Genomic DNA, 24,423 nt, shown 5'->3' on the forward strand with positions numbered 1-24,423 from the left:
TAACACATTGAGTCCATTCCAACATATTAACACATTGAGACCATTCCAACATATTAACACATTGAGACCATTCCCAACATATTAACACATTGAGTCCATTCCCAACATATTAACACATTGAGACCATTCCCAACATATTAACACATTGAGACCATTCCCAACATATTAACACATTGACACCATTCCCAACATATTAACACATTGAGACCATTCCCAACATATTAACACATTGAGACCATTCCCAACATATTAACACATTGAGAGTTTGAGACCATTCCCATCATATTAACACATTGAGACCATTCCCAACATATTAACACATTGAGACCATTCCCATCATATTAACACATTGAGTCCATTCCAACATATTAACACATTGAGACCATTCCAACATATTAACACATTGAGACCATTCCCAACATATTAACACATTGAGACCATTCCCAACATATTAACACATTGAGTCCATTCCAACATATTAACACATTGAGTCCATTCCCAACATAGTAACACATTGAGACCATTCCAACATATTAACACATTGAGACCATTCCAACATATTAACACATTGAGTCCATTCCAACATTTTAACACATTGAGTCCATTCCATCATATTAACACATTGAGACCATTCCAACATATTAACACATTGAGACCATTCCCAACATATTAACACATTGAGACCATTCCCAACATATTAACACATTGAGACCATTCCAACATATTAACACATTGAGACCATTCCCAACATATTAACACATTGAGACCATTCCCAACATATTAACACATTGAGTCCATTCCCAACATATTAACACATTGAGACCATTCCCAACATATTAACACATTGACACCATTCCCAACATATTAACACATTGAGACCATTCCAACATATTAACACATTGAGACCATTCCAACATATTAACACATTGAGACCATTCCCAACATATTAACACATTGACACCATTCCAACATATTAACACATTGAGACCATTCCCAACATATTAACACATTGAGACCATTCCCAACATATTAACACATTGACACCATTCCCAACATATTAACACATTGACACCATTCCAACATATTAACACATTGAGACCATTCCAACATATTAACACATTGAGACCATTCCAACATATTAACACATTGAGACCATTCCCAACATATTAACACATTGACACCATTCCAACATATTAACACATTGAGACCATTCCCAACATATTAACACATTGACACCATTCCCAACATATTAACACATTGAGAGTTTGAGACCATTCCCAACATATTAACACATTGAGACCATTCCAACATATTAACACATTGAGACCATTCCCAACATATTAACACATTGAGACCATTCCCAACATATTAACACATTGAGTCCATTCCAACATATTAACACATTGAGTCCATTCCAACATATTAACACATTGAGACCATTCCAACATATTCACACATTGAGTCCATTCCAACATATTAACACATTGAGTCCATTCCCAACATAGTAACACATTGAGACCATTCCAACATATTAACACATTGAGACCATTCCAACATATTAACACATTGAGTCCATTCCAACATTTTAACACATTGAGTCCATTCCATCATATTAACACATTGAGACCATTCCAACATATTAACACATTGAGACCATTCCCAACATATTAACACATTGAGACCATTCCCAACATATTAACACATTGAGACCATTCCAACATATTAACACATTGAGACCATTCCCAACATATTAACACATTGAGACCATTCCCAACATATTAACACATTGAGTCCATTCCCAACATATTAACACATTGAGACCATTCCCAACATATTAACACATTGACACCATTCCCAACATATTAACACATTGAGACCATTCCAACATATTAACACATTGAGACCATTCCAACATATTAACACATTGAGACCATTCCCAACATATTAACACATTGAGACCATTCCCAACATATTAACACATTGACACCATTCCCAACATATTAACACATTGACACCATTCCAACATATTAACACATTGAGACCATTCCAACATATTAACACATTGAGACCATTCCAACATATTAACACATTGAGACCATTCCAACATATTAACACATTGAGACCATTCCCAACATATTAACACATTGACACCATTCCAACATATTAACACATTGAGACCATTCCCAACATATTAACACATTGACACCATTCCCAACATATTAACACATTGAGAGTTTGAGACCATTCCCAACATATTAACACATTGAGACCATTCCAACATATTAACACATTGAGACCATTCCCAACATATTAACACATTGAGACCATTCCCAACATATTAACACATTGAGACCATTCCCAACATATTAACACATTGAGACCATTCCAACATAGTAACACATTGAGACCATTCCAACATATTAACACATTGAGACCATTCCAACATATTAACACATTGAGACCATTCCCAACATATTAACACATTGACACCATTCCCAACATATTAACACATTGAGAGTTTGAGACCATTCCCAACATATTAACACATTGAGACCATTCCAACATATTAACACATTGAGACCATTCCCAACATATTAACACATTGAGACCATTCCCAACATATTAACACATTGAGACCATTCCCATCATATTAACACATTGAGACCATTCCCAACATATTAACACATTGAGACCATTCCCAACATATTAACACATTGAGACCATTCCCAACATATTAACACATTGAGACCATTCCCAACATATTAACACATTGAGACAATTCCCAACATATTAACACATTGAGACCATTCCATCATATTAACACATTGACACCATTCCAACATATTAACACATTGAGACCACTCCAACATATTAACACATTGAGTCCATTCCCAACATATTAACACATTGAGACCATTCCCAACATATTAACACATTGAGACCATTCCCAACATATTAACACATTGAGACAATTCCCAACATATTAACACATTGAGACCATTCCATCATATTAACACATTGACACCATTCCAACATATTAACACATTGAGACCATTCCCAACATATTAACACATTGAGACCATTCCCAACATATTAACACATTGAGACCATTCCCAACATAGTAACACATTGAGACCATTCCAACATATTAACACATTGAGACCATTCCCAACATAGTAACACATTGAGACCATTCCCAACATAGTAACACATTGAGACCATTCCCAACATATTAACACATTGAGACCATTCCCAACATATTAACACATTGAGACCATTCCCATCATATTAACACATTGAGACCATTCCAACATATTAACACATTGAGAGTTTGAGACCATTCCCAACATATTAACACCTAATGTTTGCGCTTTCTGCCCTTACTGCTCTTACAACATATTGATGATTTGCCCTCACCCAGCATGGTCGCCCAGTAACTAACTTCCTGTGACATCACACTATTATGATCTAGTGCAGCACCGGGGATTATGAGCATGCGCCCAGGTGAGATTCCGGAAGTAGAGTCTCCAGCCGCTTCCAGATACTGAGCAACAGGTAGAAATCAGACAGCCAGCCCTGTGACAGTGAGTGTCACTCAGCCCAGCCATGTCACAGTGAGTGTCACTCAGCCCAGCCATGTTACAGTGAGTGTCACTCAGCCCAGCCCTGTGACAGTGAGTGTCACTCAGCCCAGCCATGTGACAGTGAGTGTCACTCAGCCCAGCCCTGTGACAGTGAGTGTCACTCAGCCCAGCCATGTTACAGTGAGTGTCACTCAGCCCAGCCCTGTGACAGTGAGTGTCACTCAGCCCAGCCCTGTGACAGTGAGTGTCACTCAGCCCAGCCCTGTGACAGTGAGTGTCACTCAGCCCAGCCCTGTGACAGTGAGTGTCACTCAGCCCAGCCCTGTGACAGTGAGTGTCACTCAGCCCAGCCTTGTGACAGTGAGTGTCACTCAGCCCAGCCCTGTGACAGTGAGTGTCACTCAGCCCAGCCCTGTCACAGTGAGTGTCACTCAGCCCAGCCATGTGACAGTGAGTGTCACTCAGCCCAGCCCTGTGACAGTGAGTGTCACTCAGCCCAGCCAGGTTACAGTGAGTGTCACTCAGCCCAGCCCTGTGACAGTGAGTGTCACTCAGCCCAGCCCTGTGACAGCGAGTGTCACTCAGCCCAGCCATGTTACAGTGAGTGTCACTCAGCCCAGCCATGTTACAGTGAGTGTCACTCAGCCCAGCCATGTTACAGTGAGTGTCACTCAGCCCAGCCATGTTACAGTGAGTGTCACTCAGCCCAGCCATGTTACAGTGAGTGTCACTCAGCCCAGCCATGTTACAGTGAGTGTCACTCAGCCCAGCCATGTTACAGTGAGTGTCACTCAGCCCAGCCATGTTACAGTGAGTGTCACTCAGCCCAGCCATGTTACAGTGAGTGTCACTCAGCCCAGCCCTGTGACAGTGAGTGTCACTCAGCCCAGCCCTGTGACAGTGAGTGTCACTCAGCCCAGCCCTGTGACAGTGAGTGTCACTCAGCCCAGCCCTGTGACAGTGAGTGTCACTCAGCCCAGCCCTGTGACAGTGAGTGTCACTCAGCCCAGCCCTGTGACAGTGAGTGTCACTCAGCCCAGCCCTGTGACAGTGAGTGTCACTCAGCCCAGCCCTGTGACAGTGAGTGTCACTCAGCCCAGCCCTGTGACAGCGAGTGTCACTCAGCCCAGCCCTGTGACAGCGAGTGTCACTCAGCCCAGCCATGTTACAGCGAGTGTCACTCAGCCCAGCCATGTGACAGCGAGTGTCACTCAGCCATGTGACAGCGAGTGTCACTCAGCCATGTGACAGCGAGTGTCACTAAGCCATGTGACAGCGAGTGTCACTCAGCCATGTGACAGCGAGTGTCACTCAGCCATGTGACAGCGAGTGTCACTCAGCCATGTGACAGCGAGTGTCACTCAGCCATGTGACAGCGAGTGTCACTCAGCCATGTGACAGCGAGTGTCACTCAGCCATGTGACAGCGAGTGTCACTCAGCCATGTGACAGCGAGTGTCACTCAGCCATGTGACAGCGAGTGTCACTCAGCCATGTGACAGCGAGTGTCACTCAGCCATGTGACAGCGAGTGTCACTCAGCCATGTCACAGTGAGTGTCACTCAGCCATGTCACAGTGAGTGTCACTCAGCCATGTCACAGTGAGTGTCACCCAGCCATGTTACAGTGAGTGTCACTCAGCCCAGCCATGTCACAGTGAGTGTCACTCAGCCCAGCCATGTCACAGTGAGTGTCACTCAGCCCAGCCATGTCACAGTGAGTGTCACTCATCCCAGCCATATTACAGTGAGTGTCACTCAGCCCAGCCATGTCACAGTGAGTGTCACTCATCCCAGCCATGTCACAGTGAGTGTCACTCAGCCCAGCCATGTCACAGTGAGTGTCACTCATCCCAGCCATATTACAGTGAGTGTCACTCAGCCCAGCCATGTCACAGTGAGTGTCACTCATCCCAGCCATATTACAGTGAGTGTCACTCATCCCAGCCATATTACAGTGAGTGTCACTCATCCCAGCCATATTACAGTGAGTGTCACTTAGCCCAGCCATGTCACAGTGAGTGTCACTCATCCCAGCCCTGTGACAGTGAGTGTCACTCAGCCCAGCCTTGTGACAGTGAGTGTCACTCAGCCCAGCCCTGTGACAGTGAGTGTCACTCAGCCCAGCCCTGTCACAGTGAGTGTCACTCAGCCCAGCCATGTGACAGTGAGTGTCACTCAGCCCAGCCCTGTGACAGTGAGTGTCACTCAGCCCAGCCAGGTTACAGTGAGTGTCACTCAGCCCAGCCCTGTGACAGTGAGTGTCACTCAGCCCAGCCCTGTGACAGCGAGTGTCACTCAGCCCAGCCATGTTACAGTGAGTGTCACTCAGCCCAGCCATGTTACAGTGAGTGTCACTCAGCCCAGCCATGTTACAGTGAGTGTCACTCAGCCCAGCCATGTTACAGTGAGTGTCACTCAGCCCAGCCATGTTACAGTGAGTGTCACTCAGCCCAGCCATGTTACAGTGAGTGTCACTCAGCCCAGCCATGTTACAGTGAGTGTCACTCAGCCCAGCCATGTTACAGTGAGTGTCACTCAGCCCAGCCATGTTACAGTGAGTGTCACTCAGCCCAGCCATGTTACAGTGAGTGTCACTCAGCCCAGCCCTGTGACAGTGAGTGTCACTCAGCCCAGCCCTGTGACAGTGAGTGTCACTCAGCCCAGCCCTGTGACAGTGAGTGTCACTCAGCCCAGCCCTGTGACAGTGAGTGTCACTCAGCCCAGCCCTGTGACAGTGAGTGTCACTCAGCCCAGCCCTGTGACAGTGAGTGTCACTCAGCCCAGCCCTGTGACAGTGAGTGTCACTCAGCCCAGCCCTGTGACAGTGAGTGTCACTCAGCCCAGCCCTGTGACAGTGAGTGTCACTCAGCCCAGCCCTGTGACAGCGAGTGTCACTCAGCCCAGCCCTGTGACAGCGAGTGTCACTCAGCCCAGCCATGTTACAGCGAGTGTCACTCAGCCCAGCCATGTGACAGCGAGTGTCACTCAGCCATGTGACAGCGAGTGTCACTCAGCCATGTGACAGCGAGTGTCACTAAGCCATGTGACAGCGAGTGTCACTCAGCCATGTGACAGCGAGTGTCACTCAGCCATGTGACAGCGAGTGTCACTCAGCCATGTGACAGCGAGTGTCACTCAGCCATGTGACAGCGAGTGTCACTCAGCCATGTGACAGCGAGTGTCACTCAGCCATGTGACAGCGAGTGTCACTCAGCCATGTGACAGCGAGTGTCACTCAGCCATGTGACAGCGAGTGTCACTCAGCCATGTGACAGCGAGTGTCACTCAGCCATGTGACAGCGAGTGTCACTCAGCCATGTGACAGCGAGTGTCACTCAGCCATGTCACAGCGAGTGTCACTCAGCCATGTCACAGTGAGTGTCACTCAGCCATGTCACAGTGAGTGTCACTCAGCCATGTCACAGTGAGTGTCACCCAGCCATGTTACAGTGAGTGTCACTCAGCCCAGCCATGTCACAGTGAGTGTCACTCAGCCCAGCCATGTCACAGTGAGTGTCACTCAGCCCAGCCATGTCACAGTGAGTGTCACTCATCCCAGCCATATTACAGTGAGTGTCACTCAGCCCAGCCATGTCACAGTGAGTGTCACTCATCCCAGCCATGTCACAGTGAGTGTCACTCAGCCCAGCCATGTCACAGTGAGTGTCACTCATCCCAGCCATATTACAGTGAGTGTCACTCAGCCCAGCCATGTCACAGTGAGTGTCACTCATCCCAGCCATATTACAGTGAGTGTCACTCATCCCAGCCATATTACAGTGAGTGTCACTCATCCCAGCCATATTACAGTGAGTGTCACTTAGCCCAGCCATGTCACAGTGAGTGTCACTCATCCCAGCCATGTTACAGTGAGTGTCACTCAGCCCAGCCATATTACAGTGAGTGTCACTCATCCCAGCCATATTACAGTGAGTGTCACTCAGCCCAGCTAAGTCACAGTGAGTGTGTCTCTCTCTAAAGTTATTATGGGTGTAGTCAGATATATCAGGGCCCCAATCCTCCAAGATTAGCAATATCATTATACATTAACCAAGCGCACCAAATCAAATTGAAGTACTTTTAAAGTTCAGCATGTCTAAACCTAAAGTAATCCCCGTGTAGATCTTGTATTGCACTACCTGATACCTAGCATTGACGGCTATTATCTCCTGTAATTATAGCATTAGCTATATATGTTCCCTGAAATCGAGTGATTTCTAGCATAGTGAGCCTTGCCTGAGTAGCATATCTTATCCTGATCCTATGTAGGCATAAGAGTACTGCTTTTTGTTCAACATAGACCTGTTTCTTAGCTTGTTTACATTATAACTTTCTTCATATGCCATTTTAATGTCTTATTCTGTTTGACGTGAGTCTGCTTCTGCTGTTGTGACATTGCAGGCCGCATTGTAATACTTGGCACAGCAAAAATAAAGAACCACAAAATTAAAGGAACACTATAGTCACCTAAATGACTTTAGCTAAATAAAGCAGTTTTAGTGTATAGATCATTCCCCTGCAATTTCACTGCTCAATTCACTGTCATTTAGGAGTTAAATCACTTTGTTTCTGTTTATGCAGCCCTAGTCACACCTCCCCTGGCTATGATTGACAGAGCCTGCGTGAAAAAAAAAAGTGGTTTAACTTTCAAACAGATGTAATTTACCTTAAATAATTGTATCTCAATCTCTAAATTGAACTTTAATCACATACAGGAGGCTCTTGCAGGGTCTAGCAAGCTATTAACATAGCAGGGGATAAGAAAATCTTAATTAAACAGAACTTGCAATAAAGAAAGCCTAAATAGGGCTCTCTTTAGAGGAAGTGTTTATGGAAGGCTGTGCAAGTCACATGCAGGGAGGTGTGACTAGGGTTCATAAACAAAGGGATTTAACTCCTAAATGGCAGAGGACTGAGCAGTGAGGCTGCAGGGGCATGTTCTATACACCAAAACTGCTTCATTAAGCTAAAGTTGTTCAGGTGACTATAGTGTCCCTTTAAGTACTTTAAGAACTAATAATTGTATTCACAACAGATATAAGTGTAGTCATTGAATTATAGCAATAATAGACCACTACAAAGTACACGTGCAATAATGTCATACAACTTATAAACACAAATAAACCGAAAAAGTGTAAGTTGGGTGTTTTAACCCCGTCAGGACAACTTCTACAGTATCTTGGTAGTTTGGCCATACCATCTGATATGAAAGGAAGGGAATCTGTAACGGACCGTTTCACTTACAAGAGGATAAAACCCAGTTTAGGCGATAATCCCCTTTCCAGATGCACAGGCAGCTACTGCAAACACCATTCTCCCGACTGGAACCACACGAACACTGGAACAGCTGAACAAGAAAAGCAGACATCGGCTTACACTCTTGGCAGTCAGCATACAATCCCATTCCCCCAAAGACCGAGACGACACATCGCTTTGAGGGTTAAGCAAGAACTCTAGACTGGGACACCCAGTCTGGCTTTTATTTCCAACTCACACATACAGGCCACACCCAGGGGGAGGCATAAAAGAACCAATGACATAGATGTTACCTCCCACACATCCCCTCCCCTTAGTGTGACACATAATCCCATTATGCATACAGAGTAAAATATACTTTTACACAACTTTCATAACTTTAAAACCATACATCACATTCACATAAAAATACATATCCACAATCAATCCATTCAGGGGAACAACATATTAAAAAATGGCATGAATCCGACCAGGGGTTTAAAAGTTACTAAAAGTATCTTTTGGGCCCTGGCTTGCAGCATGGCACAATCTGGCCCAAACAGAAGTAAAACATCCCCCACAATGCATCCCGGCTTCCTCCCTTCTGCCCTGGAGATAATTGGAGAAGTAATCCAATTATCTAGGACTAGAGTCAGACTCCATTAACCACATGGTTGCAAAAAGACAGTAAAAGACATAAAATTACATACTGATACATTTAACACATAAAACACACATTTCTACATATCCCCAGTTTAACTGAACACATAAATACCTACATAATATTTAAGACAGTATTACTGTGATATGTTACAAAGTCTTAAAGGGACATTAGTCCCAAAAGTCCCAATATGTCCATCGCTGATTTTAAAGGGCCAGTAGCAGCAATATAAATTATTACATGCCCAAATATAGTGTTTATAGAGCAATATGTCCATGGGCCGTAGTCGCAGGGCAGGAGGCTAGCAGCCAGGCCTCTCCAGTTCACAGTGGCGAAGCTGGTTTCGCCACATTTCTCCCCTTTGCCAATTAGACTAACAGGGTACCTGACTTTCTGCCGGTCAGTGCCCTGGTTAGTCCAGCAACCCACCCACGAAACAGAAATAACAGAGCAGCCCACCCACACTAACCGGTTACTACATCTGGGTGAGGAAGGATTTTGTCCAAGTTCTGGTGTTTCACCACTGCTGGGTGGGAGACGGGTAGGCTGCCTTGGTGGGTTGCTGAGGGGGCAGAGACCAGCGGTACTCTGTCCTGTTGCCAGCACTACCACGGGAGTAGTCTGGTGGGCGCCTGGTTGCTGGAGACTGGCTGTCTCCCCTTTAGGTGCACAGCTCGACTGCCGGAGGGGGAGACCGACTGTCTCCCCTTTGGATCCATCACACTGAGGCTGGGGAACAGGACCGACCGTCCCTATCCCTTGTGCTGTAAGTGCAGAGACTACGGTCCCATCTGCACAGTTGTGGGGCTTAACATCTCCCCTTGGTGGGTTAGGTTGCCGTGGGAGAGAGGGTGTAACAAGTTCCTCTCTCTGGATGGCAAACTGCCGCTGGGGAGAAAGGATGGCACCTTCTGCTCCCTGGGGTACACACTGCCGCTGGGGAGGAAGGACGACACCATCAGCTCCCTGGGGTACACACTGCCGCTGGGGAGGAAGGATTGCAAATTCTGCTCCCTGAGGTACACACTGCCGCTGGGGAGGGAGGACGCTGCTCTCCTCTCCCTTCACCTCACACTGCCTTCCTGGCACATCACTTTGTTGCTGGGGGGCAGGAACAACAACCTCTGCCCCCTGTAACTCAGCCTGCCGCTGGGGAGGATGGACGACACCATCAGCTCCCGGAGACACACACTGCCGCTGGGGAGGAAGGACTGCACCTTCTGCTCCCTGGGGCACACACTGCCGCTGGGGAGGGAGGACGCTGCTCTCCTCTCCCTTCACTTCACACTGCCTTCTTGGCATATCACTTTGCTGCTGGGGGGCAGGAACAACAACCTCTGCCCCCTGTAACTCAGCCTGCCGCTGGGGAGGATGGACGACACCATCAGCTCCCGGAGACACACACTGCCGCTGGGGAGGGAGGACGCTGCTCTCCTCTCCCTTTACTTCACACTGCCTTCCTGGCATATCACTTTTCTGCTGGGGGGCAGGAACAACAACCTCTGCCCCCTGTAACTCAGCCTGCCGCTGGGGAGGAAGGACGACACCTTCATCTCCCTGGGACACACACTGCCGCTGGGGAGGAAGGACGGCACCTTAAGCTCCCTGAGATACAATCTGCCGCTGGGGAGGAAGGACGACACCTTTAGCTCCCTGGGACTTACTCTGCCGCTGGGGAGGATGGACGACACCATCAGCTCCCTGGGTTACACACTGCCGCTGGGGATCTGGGCCGACTGCCCAGCATCCCTGTAGGGCCGGTAGAGAGACCTCGGTCCCATCTCCACCTGCCTGTTGTGGTTCCTCACAGGACCAATCTATGAGGACCCCTACTTCGGGTTCTTCCTGCCGCCTCGGGGGGGGGGGGGGGGGCGGCTAACCTCCTCGGATGCAGCCTCTACTCTGCTGCTGTACCACTCTTCCTGCTCATCATACTCTTCGTCCATCTTTGAGTTTTGCTCAGCCATGACCTGGTTCCAGATCCCCTGGAATGTGTCCATGGATATATAACCCCCATACTGGGCCACTTGCTGCCTCACCTTGGCCATAAAATCATCTTCAGCGTCAGAGCCTTCCATACTTGTCTGCTCCAAGTCGCTGGATACCTCTGCTGCCAGGGGCGCTGCACGAGTGCTAACGTTGCCCTCAATTTGTAACTCCAAGGAATTGGTGTTCTGTAGCTGTCCTTCTGGCTGTGGGAACAATCCCGCAGCTTGTTGGTTCCTCTGCGTCGTTCGCAGCATGAGGTACGCCTGTACATCGTTGTAGACCCGGTCTGCCATCTGCTCCGCTCGGGCTGGTGAGAATAGAGCCATCCTGCTCCTATATTCTCTGGCAAAGTCGGATTCCTCCTCCTCCCTCGGAGGTGCTGCAGCAGCTGCGACTCTGTCTCCTTCCATTTTCCTGGTTTCCTTTGTAGATAGGGTCGCTGTACGGATACTAGCGTTGCCCTCAATTTGTAATCCAGAAATGGTGTTGTCTGTAGCTGTCCCTCTGGTTGTAGGAACGATCCCGCCGCTTGCCACCAATTGTAACGGACCGTTTCACTTACAAGAGGATAAAACCCAGTTTAGGCGATAATCCCCTTTCCAGATGCACAGGCAGCTACTGCAAACACCATTCTCCCGACTGGAACCACACGAACACTGGAACAGCTGAACAAGAAAAGCAGACATCGGCTTACACTCTTGGCAGTCAGCATACAATCCCATTCCCCCAAAGACCGAGACGACACATCGCTTTGAGGGTTAAGCAAGACCTCTAGACTGGGACACCCAGTCTGGCTTTTATTTCCAACTCACACATACAGGCCACACCCAGGGGGAGGCATAAAAGAACCAATGACATAGATGTTACCTCCCACACATCCCCTCCCCTTAGTGTGACACATAATCCCATTATGCATACAGAGTAAAATATACTTTTACACAACTTTCATAACTTTAAAACCATACATCACATTCACATAAAAATACATATCCACAATCAATCCATTCAGGGGAACAACATATTAAAAAATGGCATGAATCCGACCAGGGGTTTAAAAGTTACTAAAAGTATCTTTTGGGCCCTGGCTTGCAGCATGGCACAATCTGGCCCAAACAGAAGTAAAACATCCCCCACAATGCATCCCGGCTTCCTCCCTTCTGCCCTGGAGATAATTGGAGAAGTAATCCAATTATCTAGGACTAGAGTCAGACTCCATTAACCACATGGTTGCAAAAAGACAGTAAAAGACATAAAATTACATACTGATACATTTAACACATAAGACACACATTTCTACATATCCCCAGTTTAACTGAACACATAAATACCTACATAATATTTAAGACAGTATTACTGTGATATGTTACAAAGTCTTAAAGGGACATTAGTCCCAAAAGTCCCAATATGTCCATCGCTGATTTTAAAGGGCCAGTAGCAGCAATATAAATTATTACATGCCCAAATATAGTGTTTATAGAGCAATATGTCCATGGGCCGTAGTCGCAGGGCAGGAGGCTAGCAGCCAGGCCTCTCCAGTTCACAGTGGCGAAGCTGGTTTCGCCACAGAATCATTTTGTGATTTTTTTGGGGGCATTTTACATGAAGCATTGTCTGAATTATGAGTGGTGCATAGTTGATGACAGTGCATAACAGAATTGAAAGCCATTTTTAAATACTAAAGTGACACTGGCAAGTTAAATTGAAACAGATCGTGCGTTTCTAATTACAGAACTGATGTGGTTTAATGAGCCAATGTCTTCTACAAAGACTACTTGTGATAATGATAAAGAACATGAATCAGATCAATGAGAGGATATTGGATCTCACCCTGGAGATCATCTACCTGCTGACTGGAGAGGTGAGTGGTTCTGGGAATGTCACAGTGGTTTTATGCCAATACATATCTTATAAAAAGAACATGGAGATAGAAGTCATGGGATGATGTCTGGTAAATATAGATTTCATGGTCTCATGAACATAATATGTAAATTGGATATCACAAAACAAGACGGGAAAATAGATAAATATGAGCTTTCTATTGAACTGCCAATCCTCGAGAAAAGTGTTCATACATTTATTTTTGATATTATTCATATATTGGACTATAACTCTGTAAAGAAAGGTTTTAAAGGGACACTATAGTCACCAGAAAAACTACAGCTTATTGAATTTGTTCTGGTGAGTAGAATCATTGCCTTCAGGCTTTTTGCTGTAAACACTTTTTTTTCAGAGACAGTGTAATGTTTACATTACAGCCTAGTGATAACTTCACTGGCCACTCCTCAGATGGCTGTTAGAGATCCTCCCTTGGGCAGTGCTGCAGAGAGGCCCTCTTCTTTGTCCAGGATGTCCACATAGGATGAGGGTTACTTGGATTACAGAGACATCACTCTGCCGAGAGATAGCTCAGCTTCTGACGGCTTAAAGCCCTCCTCCAAGTATTTCAGATATACTCCTGTTGTCCAACAATGCTTGGCCTACTAGAAATGCCAAAACATGACAAATAATGGCATAGCCTACAGGAGCTTCAGTCCCATGTCTCTGCTTACCATAGCAGTCATTCCCCACCCTAGGCCAGGCCCATGGTCATGGCCTGTCAGGGTACCTGAGGTCTCTACCTCTGAGAGAGGTAGAGACTTAGAAGTTTATCCGTCCGGACGGCATGTCTCCTCGGCCCCTCGCGGTTCACTCGGTCTTGCTAACGCCGGCCGCGAGGGAGTCACTTCCTTTTATAACAGGAGGACCGGAGGTAGACGTCATGACGCCAACCCGGAACGTCCTGTCACTCAAATCTCGGGAGACGAATCAGGACTCGCCGGAGGCGTGTCTTCTCTCCCTAGCCAGGATACTTAACAGTGGCTCTCTCATTCACTCATTGCCCTGTCGTGGTTCTAGTCCGCCTAGTCACACAGTGCTTTGTTATTCTCTTGTCTTTTGGTTCTGACCCGGCCTTGGTATTTACTCTCCTGTCTTTCTGTTATCCTTGACCCGGCTTGTCTCTCGCTTACCTGTCTTCTCGTTCCCTCGACCTCGGCTTGTCTCTGACCATTCTATCGTAGTTATACGTTAAGTCCGGCCATTCTAAGGACCGGTATACGTATCTGCTACTCTTTGTACTCTGCGTGTTGGATCCCTGACCCGATCCTGACATTACGACAGGGCCATGGATCCTGCAGGTACAAATTGTCAGCTTGGTTCTCCTGATCCTAGGTTTGACGCCATGGATCATAGGATGGATCAGATGGCTCTAGCACTACAGGCGCTGCTGTCTCGTCCTATTAATCCACCTGAGGAGATGCGTAATATCTCTGCTCCTTCTGTGGGTTCAGGGCTAGAGGTAGCTACTGTAGGTGCTTCTTCCCGAGTTACCCCACCTGTACGTTATGCTGGTTCTCCTGAGAGGTGTCGTGGCTTTTTGAACCAGATCAGTATTCATTTCGAGCTACAGCCTCGTTCATACCCTACCGATAGGGCAAAAGTGGGATTTATTATTACCTTACTCATTGAGAAAGCTCTGAGATGGGCTAATCCGTTGTGGGAGAATGATAATCCATTAGTCTATAACTATAATTCCTTTGTAGCTGCTTTTAAAAGAACTTTTGATCCTCCTGGCAGGAGGGTCAATGCAGCCAGATTACTGTTGCGCCTTAGACAAGACAGCCAAACACTTGTGGATTACGCACTAGAGTTCAGGTCTTTGGCGGCAGAGGTAAAATGGAATGAACAGGCCTATATAGACGTATTCTTAAATGGATTATCTGATGTAATACTTGATGAGGTAGCGACAAGAGAGCTTCCCGAGAACCTGGAGGACTTAATTTCCTTTATCTCTCGTATTGACGAACGTCTAAGGGAGAGACAAAATACTCGAGATAGAACCGGTAAATCTTCCTTTAGACCAGCACCATCATTTCAAATTTCTGAAACCAAAAATCCACAGGCTTCAGAACCTATGCAGTTAGGCCTTACTCGTCTCTCAGAGGAGGAGAGACAATACAGGAGAAGGGAGAGACTGTGTATGTATTGTGGGGCCAGAGGTCATGTACGTTTGAGCTGTTCCAGTCGTCCGGGAAACGCTCGCACCTAAGTTTCTCTAGAGGACAGACCTTGGGTGTTTCGATTTTGTCCTCTACTCATAATTACAAAGAACATAGACTCCTATTACCGGTCTCTTTAACTTGGGAGAAGGGAACTTTAGAGACTATGGCATTGATAGACTCCGGCGCTGCTGAGAGTTTTATCGACCAAAAGTTTCTCACCAAACACACTATCCCATCCCAGTTAAGAAAGACACCCTTGGCTGTTGAAGCCATTGATGGTAGACCTTTAGTTGAGCCTGTGATTTTCCGAGAGACCACACCTCTTTACTTAACTACTGGTATTCTACACAAGGAGGAAATATCCCTATTACTCATTTCATCTCCTTCTGTTCCCATAGTCCTGGGATACTCCTGGCTTAAGAGACATAACCCCGTTATAGATTGGAGATCAGGGGAAATAGTTTCGTGGGGTCAGGATTGTCAAGAGAATTGTTTAAAGAAAGTGTCACCTCTTTGTAGTGTCAACTCACTTAATAACGCTACTGACTCTACCAAAGTACAGATACCGTCCTTGTATCAAGATTTAAAGGCAGTATTTGACAAAGGAAAGGCTGATACCTTACCACCACATAGGCCTTTTGATTGCAAAATTAATTTACTTTCTGGTACCATGCCCCCCAGGGGTCATGTATACCTTTTGTCTACGAATGAAAACTTAGTTCTAGAGGAGTATATTCGTGAAAACCTAGACAAGGGGTTCATTAGAAGATCCTCCTCCCCTGCTGGGGCTGGATTTTTTTTTGTTAAAAAGAAGGATGGTTCTTTAAGACCCTGCATTGACTACCGAGGTCTTAACAAGATAACCATCAGAAATGTATATCCGATCCCCTTGATCACCGAGCTTTTTGATCGATTAAAAAGTTCTAAAATTTTCACTAAGTTAGACCTTAGAGGTGCTTATAATTTGGTGAGAATTCACGACGGTGACGAGTGGAAAACTGCATTCAATACTCGATATGGGCACTATGAGTATACTGTAATGCCTTTTGGTCTCTGCAATGCCCCGGCGGTATTTCAGGACCTTATTAATGAGGTTCTTAGGGAGTTTCAAGATGACTGTGTGATTGTATACCTTGATGATATACTTATACATTCCAGGGATATTGAGACTCACCACGGACAAGTCAGAAGGGTTTTACACAAACTCCTTCAGCATGGCTTGTACTGCAAACTAGAGAAATGCAGCTTTGACCAATCCCAAACTACCTTTCTTGGGTATGTGATTTCTGGGGAAGGGTTTGAAATGGACCCGGAGAAACTCCAATCCATATTAGATTGGCCTTTACCTAAGGGTCTCAAGGCTATCCAGAGATTTATTGGTTTCTCCAATTACTACAGACATTTCATTAAGGGATACTCCTCTATCATTGCTCCCATCACCAATATGACCAAACAAGGGGCTGAGACTAAGAATTGGTCTACTGAAGCACTTCTGGCTTTTAAGACACTCAAGGAGCTGTTTGCTTCCGCACCAATTTTAGTTCACCCTGATACTACACTACCTTTCCTACTCGAAGTTGACGCTTCTGAGACAGGTATAGGTGCTGTTCTGTCCCAAAGGTTGGGTGTAGACAAACCATTACATCCTTGTGGATACTTTTCCAAAAAATTGTCAGGTACTGAAAGCAGATATGACATTGGTGACAGGGAACTACTAGCGGTTATAATGGCCTTGAAGGAGTGGAGACATTTATTGGAGGGTACTTTGCATCCTGTTACTATTTTGACAGATCATAAAAACTTATCCTATATTGGAGAGGCTAAACGACTATCATCTAGACAGGCTCGTTGGTCCATATTTCTCACTCACTTCAACTACGTACTCACATATAGGCCAGGTTCCAAGAATTCTAAAGCCGACGCCTTATCTCGCCAATATGAACCTGCTGCCGTATCTGAGCCGGTTTTGTCCTCTATAGTACCCAAGTGTAACATTATCGCTAACACTACTCTCAAAGTTCATTCTCCGCTTCTTGATCAGATAAGGAGCTTGCAGCATCTGGCACCTAGACTGACTCCGGCTTCCAGACTTTTCGTTCCTCCTGAACTCCAATTGGAGCTCTTACAGTGTCTTCACGAGAGTAAGGTGGCTGGTCATCCGGGTGTTCGCAAGACGTATTCTTTGATCTCCAAGGATTTCTGGTGGCCTTCGTTACGGAGGGATATTAAGGATTTTATCGGAGTTTGTGTGGTCTGTACTAAAACTAAACTACCGCATTCACTTCCGTGTGGCCTTCTACAACCTCTGGAAATTCCTGACAAACCTTGGTCCTGTGTGGCAATGGACTTTATTGTGGATTTGCCTGTTTCTAAAAAGCACACGGTTATCCTCACCGTAGTCGATAGATTTACCAAGATGGCACATTTCGTACCTTTGCCTAAACTCCCGACTTCTCCTGAATTGGCGGAAATCTTTGCTAAAGAGATTTTTCGCTTGCATGGGATTCCCTCGGAGATCACTTCTGATAGAGGCTCCCAATTTGTTTCACGTTTTTGGAGGTCGTTCTGTTCTCAATTAGGCATCAAATTGAATTTTTCGTCCGCCTATCATCCTCAGTCTAACGGAGCTGCCGAACGAACCAACCAGAAGATTGAGCAATACTTACGCTGTTTTGTTTCCGAACACCAGGACGATTGGGTCGGTTTGATTCCTTGGGCGGAGTTTGCGCACAACAATCTCGTTTGTGACTCTACGCATTCAAGCCCCTTCTTCATGAACTATGGCTTTCATCCATCTATTCTTCCCTCGGTTTCTCCTTCCCAAGGAGTGCCGTCGGTTGATGTCCATGTGGCCAATTTGAGGAAGTTGTGGGATCAGACTCGACAGATTCTTCTACACAATTCTGTACTGGTTAAGAAACATGCTGACAAACGTAGAAGGGCGGCTCCGAATTTTGTTCCAGGCGATAGAGTTTGGTTGAGTACTAGGAATATTTGTCTTAAAGCTCCTTCCATGAAATTCGCTCCTCGTTATATTGGTCCCTACAGGATCTTGACTCGAATTAACCCAGTGGCGTATCGTCTAGCCCTCCCTGCTACTTTACGCATCCCAAACTCTTTTCACGTGTCATTGCTGAAACCTCTAATCTGTAACAGATTCTCCTCCACAATCGCCCCTCCGCGCCCTGTTCAGGTGGAGGGTCAGGAGGAGTATGAGGTTAACTCCATTATTGATTCTCGTGTCTCCCGGGGGAGAGTACAATATTTAGTTGACTGGAAGGGATATGGTCCTGAGGAGAGGAGTTGGGTACCACAAGAGGATGTTCATGCTCCTCGCCTTCGCAGGGCATTTCACTCCCGCTTTCCATCTCGCCCTGGCTCCTTCCGCCCGGTGGGCGTATCTGAGAGGGGGGGTACTGTCAGGGTACCTGAGGTCTCTACCTCTGAGAGAGGTAGAGACTTAGAAGTTTATCCGTCCGGACGGCATGTCTCCTCGGCCCCTCGCGGTTCACTCGGTCTTGCTAACGCCGGCCGCGAGGGAGTCACTTCCTTTTATAACAGGAGGACCGGAGGTAGACGTCATGACGCCAACCCGGAACGTCCTGTCACTCAAATCTCGGGAGACGAATCAGGACTCGCCGGAGGCGTGTCTTCTCTCCCTAGCCAGGATACTTAACAGTGGCTCTCTCATTCACTCATTGCCCTGTCGTGGTTCTAGTCCGCCTAGTCACACAGTGCTTTGTTATTCTCTTGTCTTTTGGTTCTGACCCGGCCTTGGTATTTACTCTCCTGTCTTTCTGTTATCCTTGACCCGGCTTGTCTCTCGCTTACCTGTCTTCTCGTTCCCTCGACCTGGGCTTGTCTCTGACCATTCTATCGTAGTTATACGTTAAGTCCGGCCATTCTAAGGACCGGTATACGTATCTGCTACTCTTTGTACTCTGCGTGTTGGATCCCTGACCCGATCCTGACATGGCCATGGGATTCACAAGGTAGGCTGTTAAATGGTTAAAGAGGAACCGTCATATGTTTGGAATTTACACCATCGAATAAAACATTGAAAATAACCTGTAACTTGCGTTAATCTTTTCTGCATGAGATATTTTCTTTTAAATTTCTGTTAAAGCTTTATCAAATAACATCATAATCTGGTTCAGACAAAGCAAAGCCGGGGCAAACATTGAATATGAAGAGGAGAAACAGAAATAATGTTTTATCTCTTATCTTTTCTGATATCGTTCTCTAAATGCGAAGTACAAACTATGGAGCTTATAGCAATAATTGACAGAGAGCGAAGATGGAATTGCCCCGTTGTAGGATAATGACGTATGGATATTTACATTCATTTTATTTTAACATCTCACAAATACATAATAAATGGATACATAACATAATATTACAAATTCTGGGAAGTGAGAGATCCCCTTTATAGAGCCCAAGCTCCCATATAAACCTAGTTTGTTGAACTAGAACAGTATTGAGGAGGATCGAACCAGATTGAAGTCTTATTTTCTGCTTTGTTTGTGTCTACGAAAGGAAACCTTCTCATGTCTTATCTCCACTCTCGATATATAGCATTATAGCACGAGGTCTGGAGAATGTGGGACTCGTAGCAGCAGTCCTCATATATCGGCTGGATCGTGCGGGACCCTGAACTCTGCTTCAGTGTCTCCACCTCACTTATTGTTACATGAGAAGAACAATGACAAGAAGATCCTGGAACTGACCTATCGGATCATCCAGCTGCTGACTGGAGAGGTGAGGCTGCTGGGAATGGGACATCATAGAGTAAAACCAAGGGATGTTCCTGGATGGTGACTGTGTCATTGTGTGTGTCAGGTTCCTATAAGGTGTGAGGATGTCACTGTCTATTTCTCCATGGAGGAGTGGGAGTATTTAGAAGGACACAAGGACCTCTACAAGAATCTTAGCTCACTGGGTAAGAAGAAGTTTAATTACCATCATATTTTGTGCACAATGCCAGGGAAATTGCAGTCCAAACGTTGATGTTTGACATGTGTACTTGACATTCATAAGTAATTGATTGGCTATTAATCTATATTTTCTTTCAATAGATAAATCTATATCCGGTTTATTTAACGCTCCATTTTCTTTGCCTGATTTTGCAACCAAGCACCAAGCTGAAAATAAAAACTATAATAGAGAGAAATATGTGAAAAATGACATCACGAGAAAAAGGCAAACTGACTCTATAACATGCTTGTCAAAAGAATCCGTTTCATATGAAAAAAAACATCTCACAAATAATAACAAATACTTAACATGTAATCGAACAGACAATGATATTTGTACATCCTCAGAACATCAAACTACTTTTATTAAGGAGACCTCATCCTCACGTGATGAGGGGAACCTCACAGACATTAATACAAAGTTAGAAGATATATCTGTCCTACATTTTAAATGCCCTGATTGTGAGAAATGTTTTGCACATAGTTCTTCTCTCCTTATACATCAAAGATGCCATAAAGGAGACAAATCGACCAGTTGTGATGAATGTGGGAAATGTTTTACCCAGGCCTCACATCTTATGGCACATAAAAGGGTCCACACTGGGGAGAAACCATTCACATGTTCTGAATGTGGCAAGGGCTGCAATGATAGCACAAGTCTACTTTTACATCAAAGAACTCATACTGAGGACAGACCAGTCTTGTGTTCTGGATGTGGAAAATCTTTTGCAAATGGCACAGATCTTATCGAACATCAAAGGATGCACAAAGGGGAGAAACCATTTTTATGTGTTGCGTGTGGTGAGCGCTTTACCCATCATTCCACTTTTGTGAGGCATCAGAGGACTCATACAGGGGAGAAACCATTTTCATGTTCGGAATGTGGACAACATTTTAACCGAAAGGCTAATCTTGTTAGGCATCAGAGAGGTCATTCCGGAGAAAAACCTTTTAAATGCCCTGATTGTGATAAATGTTTTGCACATAGCTCTTCTCTCCTTATACATCAAAGACGTCACAAAGGAGACAAACCATTTTCTTGTGATGAATGTGGTAAACGTTTTACCCAGGCCTCACATCTTATTGCACACAAAAGGATCCACACTGGGGAGAAACCATTCACATGTTCTGAGTGTGGTAAGGGCTACAATGATAGCACAAGTCTACTTATACATCAGAGAATTCACACTGGGGATAGGCCGTTCTCATGTTCTGAATGTGGGAAATCTTTTGCAAATGGTGCAAATTGTGTTAAACATCAAAGGATCCACACTGGGGAGAAGCCATTCTCATGCCTTGAATGCGGTGAGCGCTTTACCCATCATACCACCTATGTGAGGCACCGAAGGACTCATACAAGGGCAAAATGAACCTTTTATATTCTGAAATCTTATTTGTCGTTCTTTTAATCAAACGTACATTTTTGTTGTTGTTTTTGTTTTTATAAATCTTGTTTAACCAGAGACAAACTGTTCTTTTGTTCAGAATATGGGAAATGGGTAAGCGGTTACAACTGTGCCAAATGGCATCCTACTTGAGCTCCCATGTCTTTAATTACTTATCACATATCTAAGAGTTGAGACCTTTGAAGATGGCTGACATACTTCGTAGTCTACAAAGTAGTTACTGTCTCTGCTAGACCAATTATTTGAAGATTTCTTGCCGTGACTGAAAAACAAGACTTTAATTACTGCCTATTTCGTTTTCTTTAGAAAGCTTACTGTAATTTTTTCTGTTTTATTTTTAAGTTACTTTTATTCTTAGTTGAGGTCTTTACTTCATAGTTTCTCCTGTGATTTTTATACTACTTAGAATGTGTGGCTTTATTGTTTGTTTATGTCTGTGTGTCTTGAATTACCAATAAAATAGAAATGGCAAAGTGCTTACATTAGGTATTACATTTATTAGTTCACATGGATTGCTTATTGGGGTAAGTAGTACTGTAGAGGTAAGTAGGAATAAGAGATGATCGTACCCTCTAATAACTTTCATGTACAGGGCAATGCTCAGGCATTCATTTAATATTGCTATAAGTGTTTATAGTACTGCAGGGGTTAGTGCCATGTCCACTTCAAAGAGTGGCTCCCAGAGGGTTCAGCTAAGGTGGGTGCCAAGTAATTCCTTTGGGGTGTTTGGGAGGTTCTAGTCATTAGGGTAGAGGTTGTGAGATCATAATCATAGTCTGTGGGGAAAGAATGGTTCAAGGTATATGTGACAAACTGCCCTTTGCCACTGGCTTTTGAAGGAGCCTGATTTGCCCCTGGGGTGTATTGCCATTTAAAAAGTCTATTTGGGCTTATTGGATTGTTAGACACTTTTTCTGCCCCTTTGATTCTATTGGAAAATGTGCCTCTTCCCCTTCCCCTTTTTCCTATCCTATTGTTCTCCAGCAAGGCGTTGTCCCAGGGACACTGCTAGACCAGTTTGAACTGGCTGCGTTGTCCCTCCTCCATCTCTCAGCAGCCCTTGCTATTGTTTAACCCCATGGCGATCCAACTGTATTCGTGGGATCTGAGTGCTTTCCGGACATATTGAGCGCTCAGATCCAAGCTATCTGGGGATATGTTGGACATATAGGTTAAACATTGTATTATATGAGTTATGTATTTTTCTGTAGTTTTTGTAACAGTTTTTAGACTTGGAGATAATTGGCTTACCACAGCCACCTAAGCCAATTATCTCCAGAATAGAGGAGAAGATAGACCGGCTGCACAGCCTAAATCTGTGGAACTGTTTTGGGCATGAAAGCCATGCTTGCAGTCAGTCAAATATGACTTCCAGCTATCTTCTGAACCACTAGACCAATTCGTATGATTTTTTTAATATGTTTTTCACTGATTATGCTGGTTCAGAAAATATAACTTTTATGGAAATTGCATGTATAGTTTTGAAGTTATGAATATTGTGTAAAACTGTATATTTTCTGCCTGTGATAATTAAGTTAGCCCATTGTGTTCAGTAATTATATCACAGGCAGAGGGGAGGGTTTGTGTGCCTTAGCTGGGAGTGTCTTACTGTGCTGTACTGTATTGATTGGCTGTTGTAACCCTGTGTCCTGTGTACCACAAGGTCCGCGTGGGTGGTAACCTTGTGGGGAAACCTGTATAAAAGAAAGTCCTGTGTGCTCATTAAACCAGTTGTACTTGACCCTCAACTCGCAGCCTTGACTCACATTTGGAGCGGACATCTATCATCACTACAGGGATTGCTATGCTCTGCATATTCCCTTAGCTTCACTGAGCTTTTGTTCCTGATCCTGCTTCGCTCTCTTGGAGGAAGAGAGGTTTTCCCCACTGGAGCCTTGTCGTAGGTCCAGGGTGGGTAGAAGACGGCGAGACCCCAACCCAGCAGCGGCGGTTTGTGGGCTCTGCAGTAGTTATGGTGTCTACGGTACTGATGGTCCTTGGTGAGCGCTAAGAGCATCCTTTCTACAGTCCAACCCTCAGCTAGCCTAGGGCAACCGTAACAGTATATAATGTATGGGGATAAATATACACCCCCTGTATATACTGTGTATATAATATATGGGGGTAAATATACACCCCCTGTATATACTGTGTATATAATATATGGGGGTAAATATACACCCCCTGTATATACTGTGTATATAATGTATGGGGTAAATATACACCCCCTGTATATACTGTGTATATAATGTATGGGGTAAATATACACCCCCTGTATATACTGTGTATATAATGTATAGGGTAAATATACACCCCCTGTATATACTGTGTATATAATGTATGGGGTAAATATACACCCCCTGTATATACTGTGTATATAATGTATGGGATAAATATACACCCCCTGTATATACTGTGTATATAATGTATGGGGATAAATATACACCCCCTGTATATACTGTGTATATAATATATGGGGGTAAATATACACCCCCTGTATATACTGTGTATATAATATATGGGGGTAAATATAC

At 44.9% G+C, this 24,423-nt stretch overlaps 1 protein-coding gene across 2 annotated transcripts; it reads left to right on the forward strand.

Annotated features, from left to right (window-relative positions):
• Positions 1 to 6,991: 6,991 nt before the first annotated feature.
• On the forward strand, positions 6,992 to 22,234 carry LOC134575231 (gastrula zinc finger protein XlCGF57.1-like). 2 transcript variants are annotated; one of them, XM_063434487.1, is made up of 5 exons: positions 6,992 to 7,009; positions 13,200 to 13,328; positions 20,086 to 20,268; positions 20,350 to 20,449; positions 20,586 to 22,234. In XM_063434487.1, the coding sequence occupies exons 2-5, from the start codon at positions 13,215 to 13,217 to the stop codon at positions 21,851 to 21,853; spliced, it is 1,665 nt and encodes a 554-aa protein (XP_063290557.1). In that variant the 5' UTR covers positions 6,992 to 7,009; positions 13,200 to 13,214; the 3' UTR covers positions 21,854 to 22,234. The 2 variants fall into 2 exon arrangements, with proteins under 2 accessions (XP_063290557.1, XP_063290556.1); XM_063434486.1 differs by lacking the exon at positions 6,992 to 7,009 and adding an exon at positions 7,208 to 7,244.
• Positions 22,235 to 24,423: the final 2,189 nt, after the last annotated feature.

The sequence above is a fragment of the Pelobates fuscus genome, chromosome 10 (genome assembly GCF_036172605.1).
Source record: "Pelobates fuscus isolate aPelFus1 chromosome 10, aPelFus1.pri, whole genome shotgun sequence".
Classification (NCBI taxonomy): Eukaryota; Metazoa; Chordata; class Amphibia; order Anura; family Pelobatidae; genus Pelobates; species Pelobates fuscus.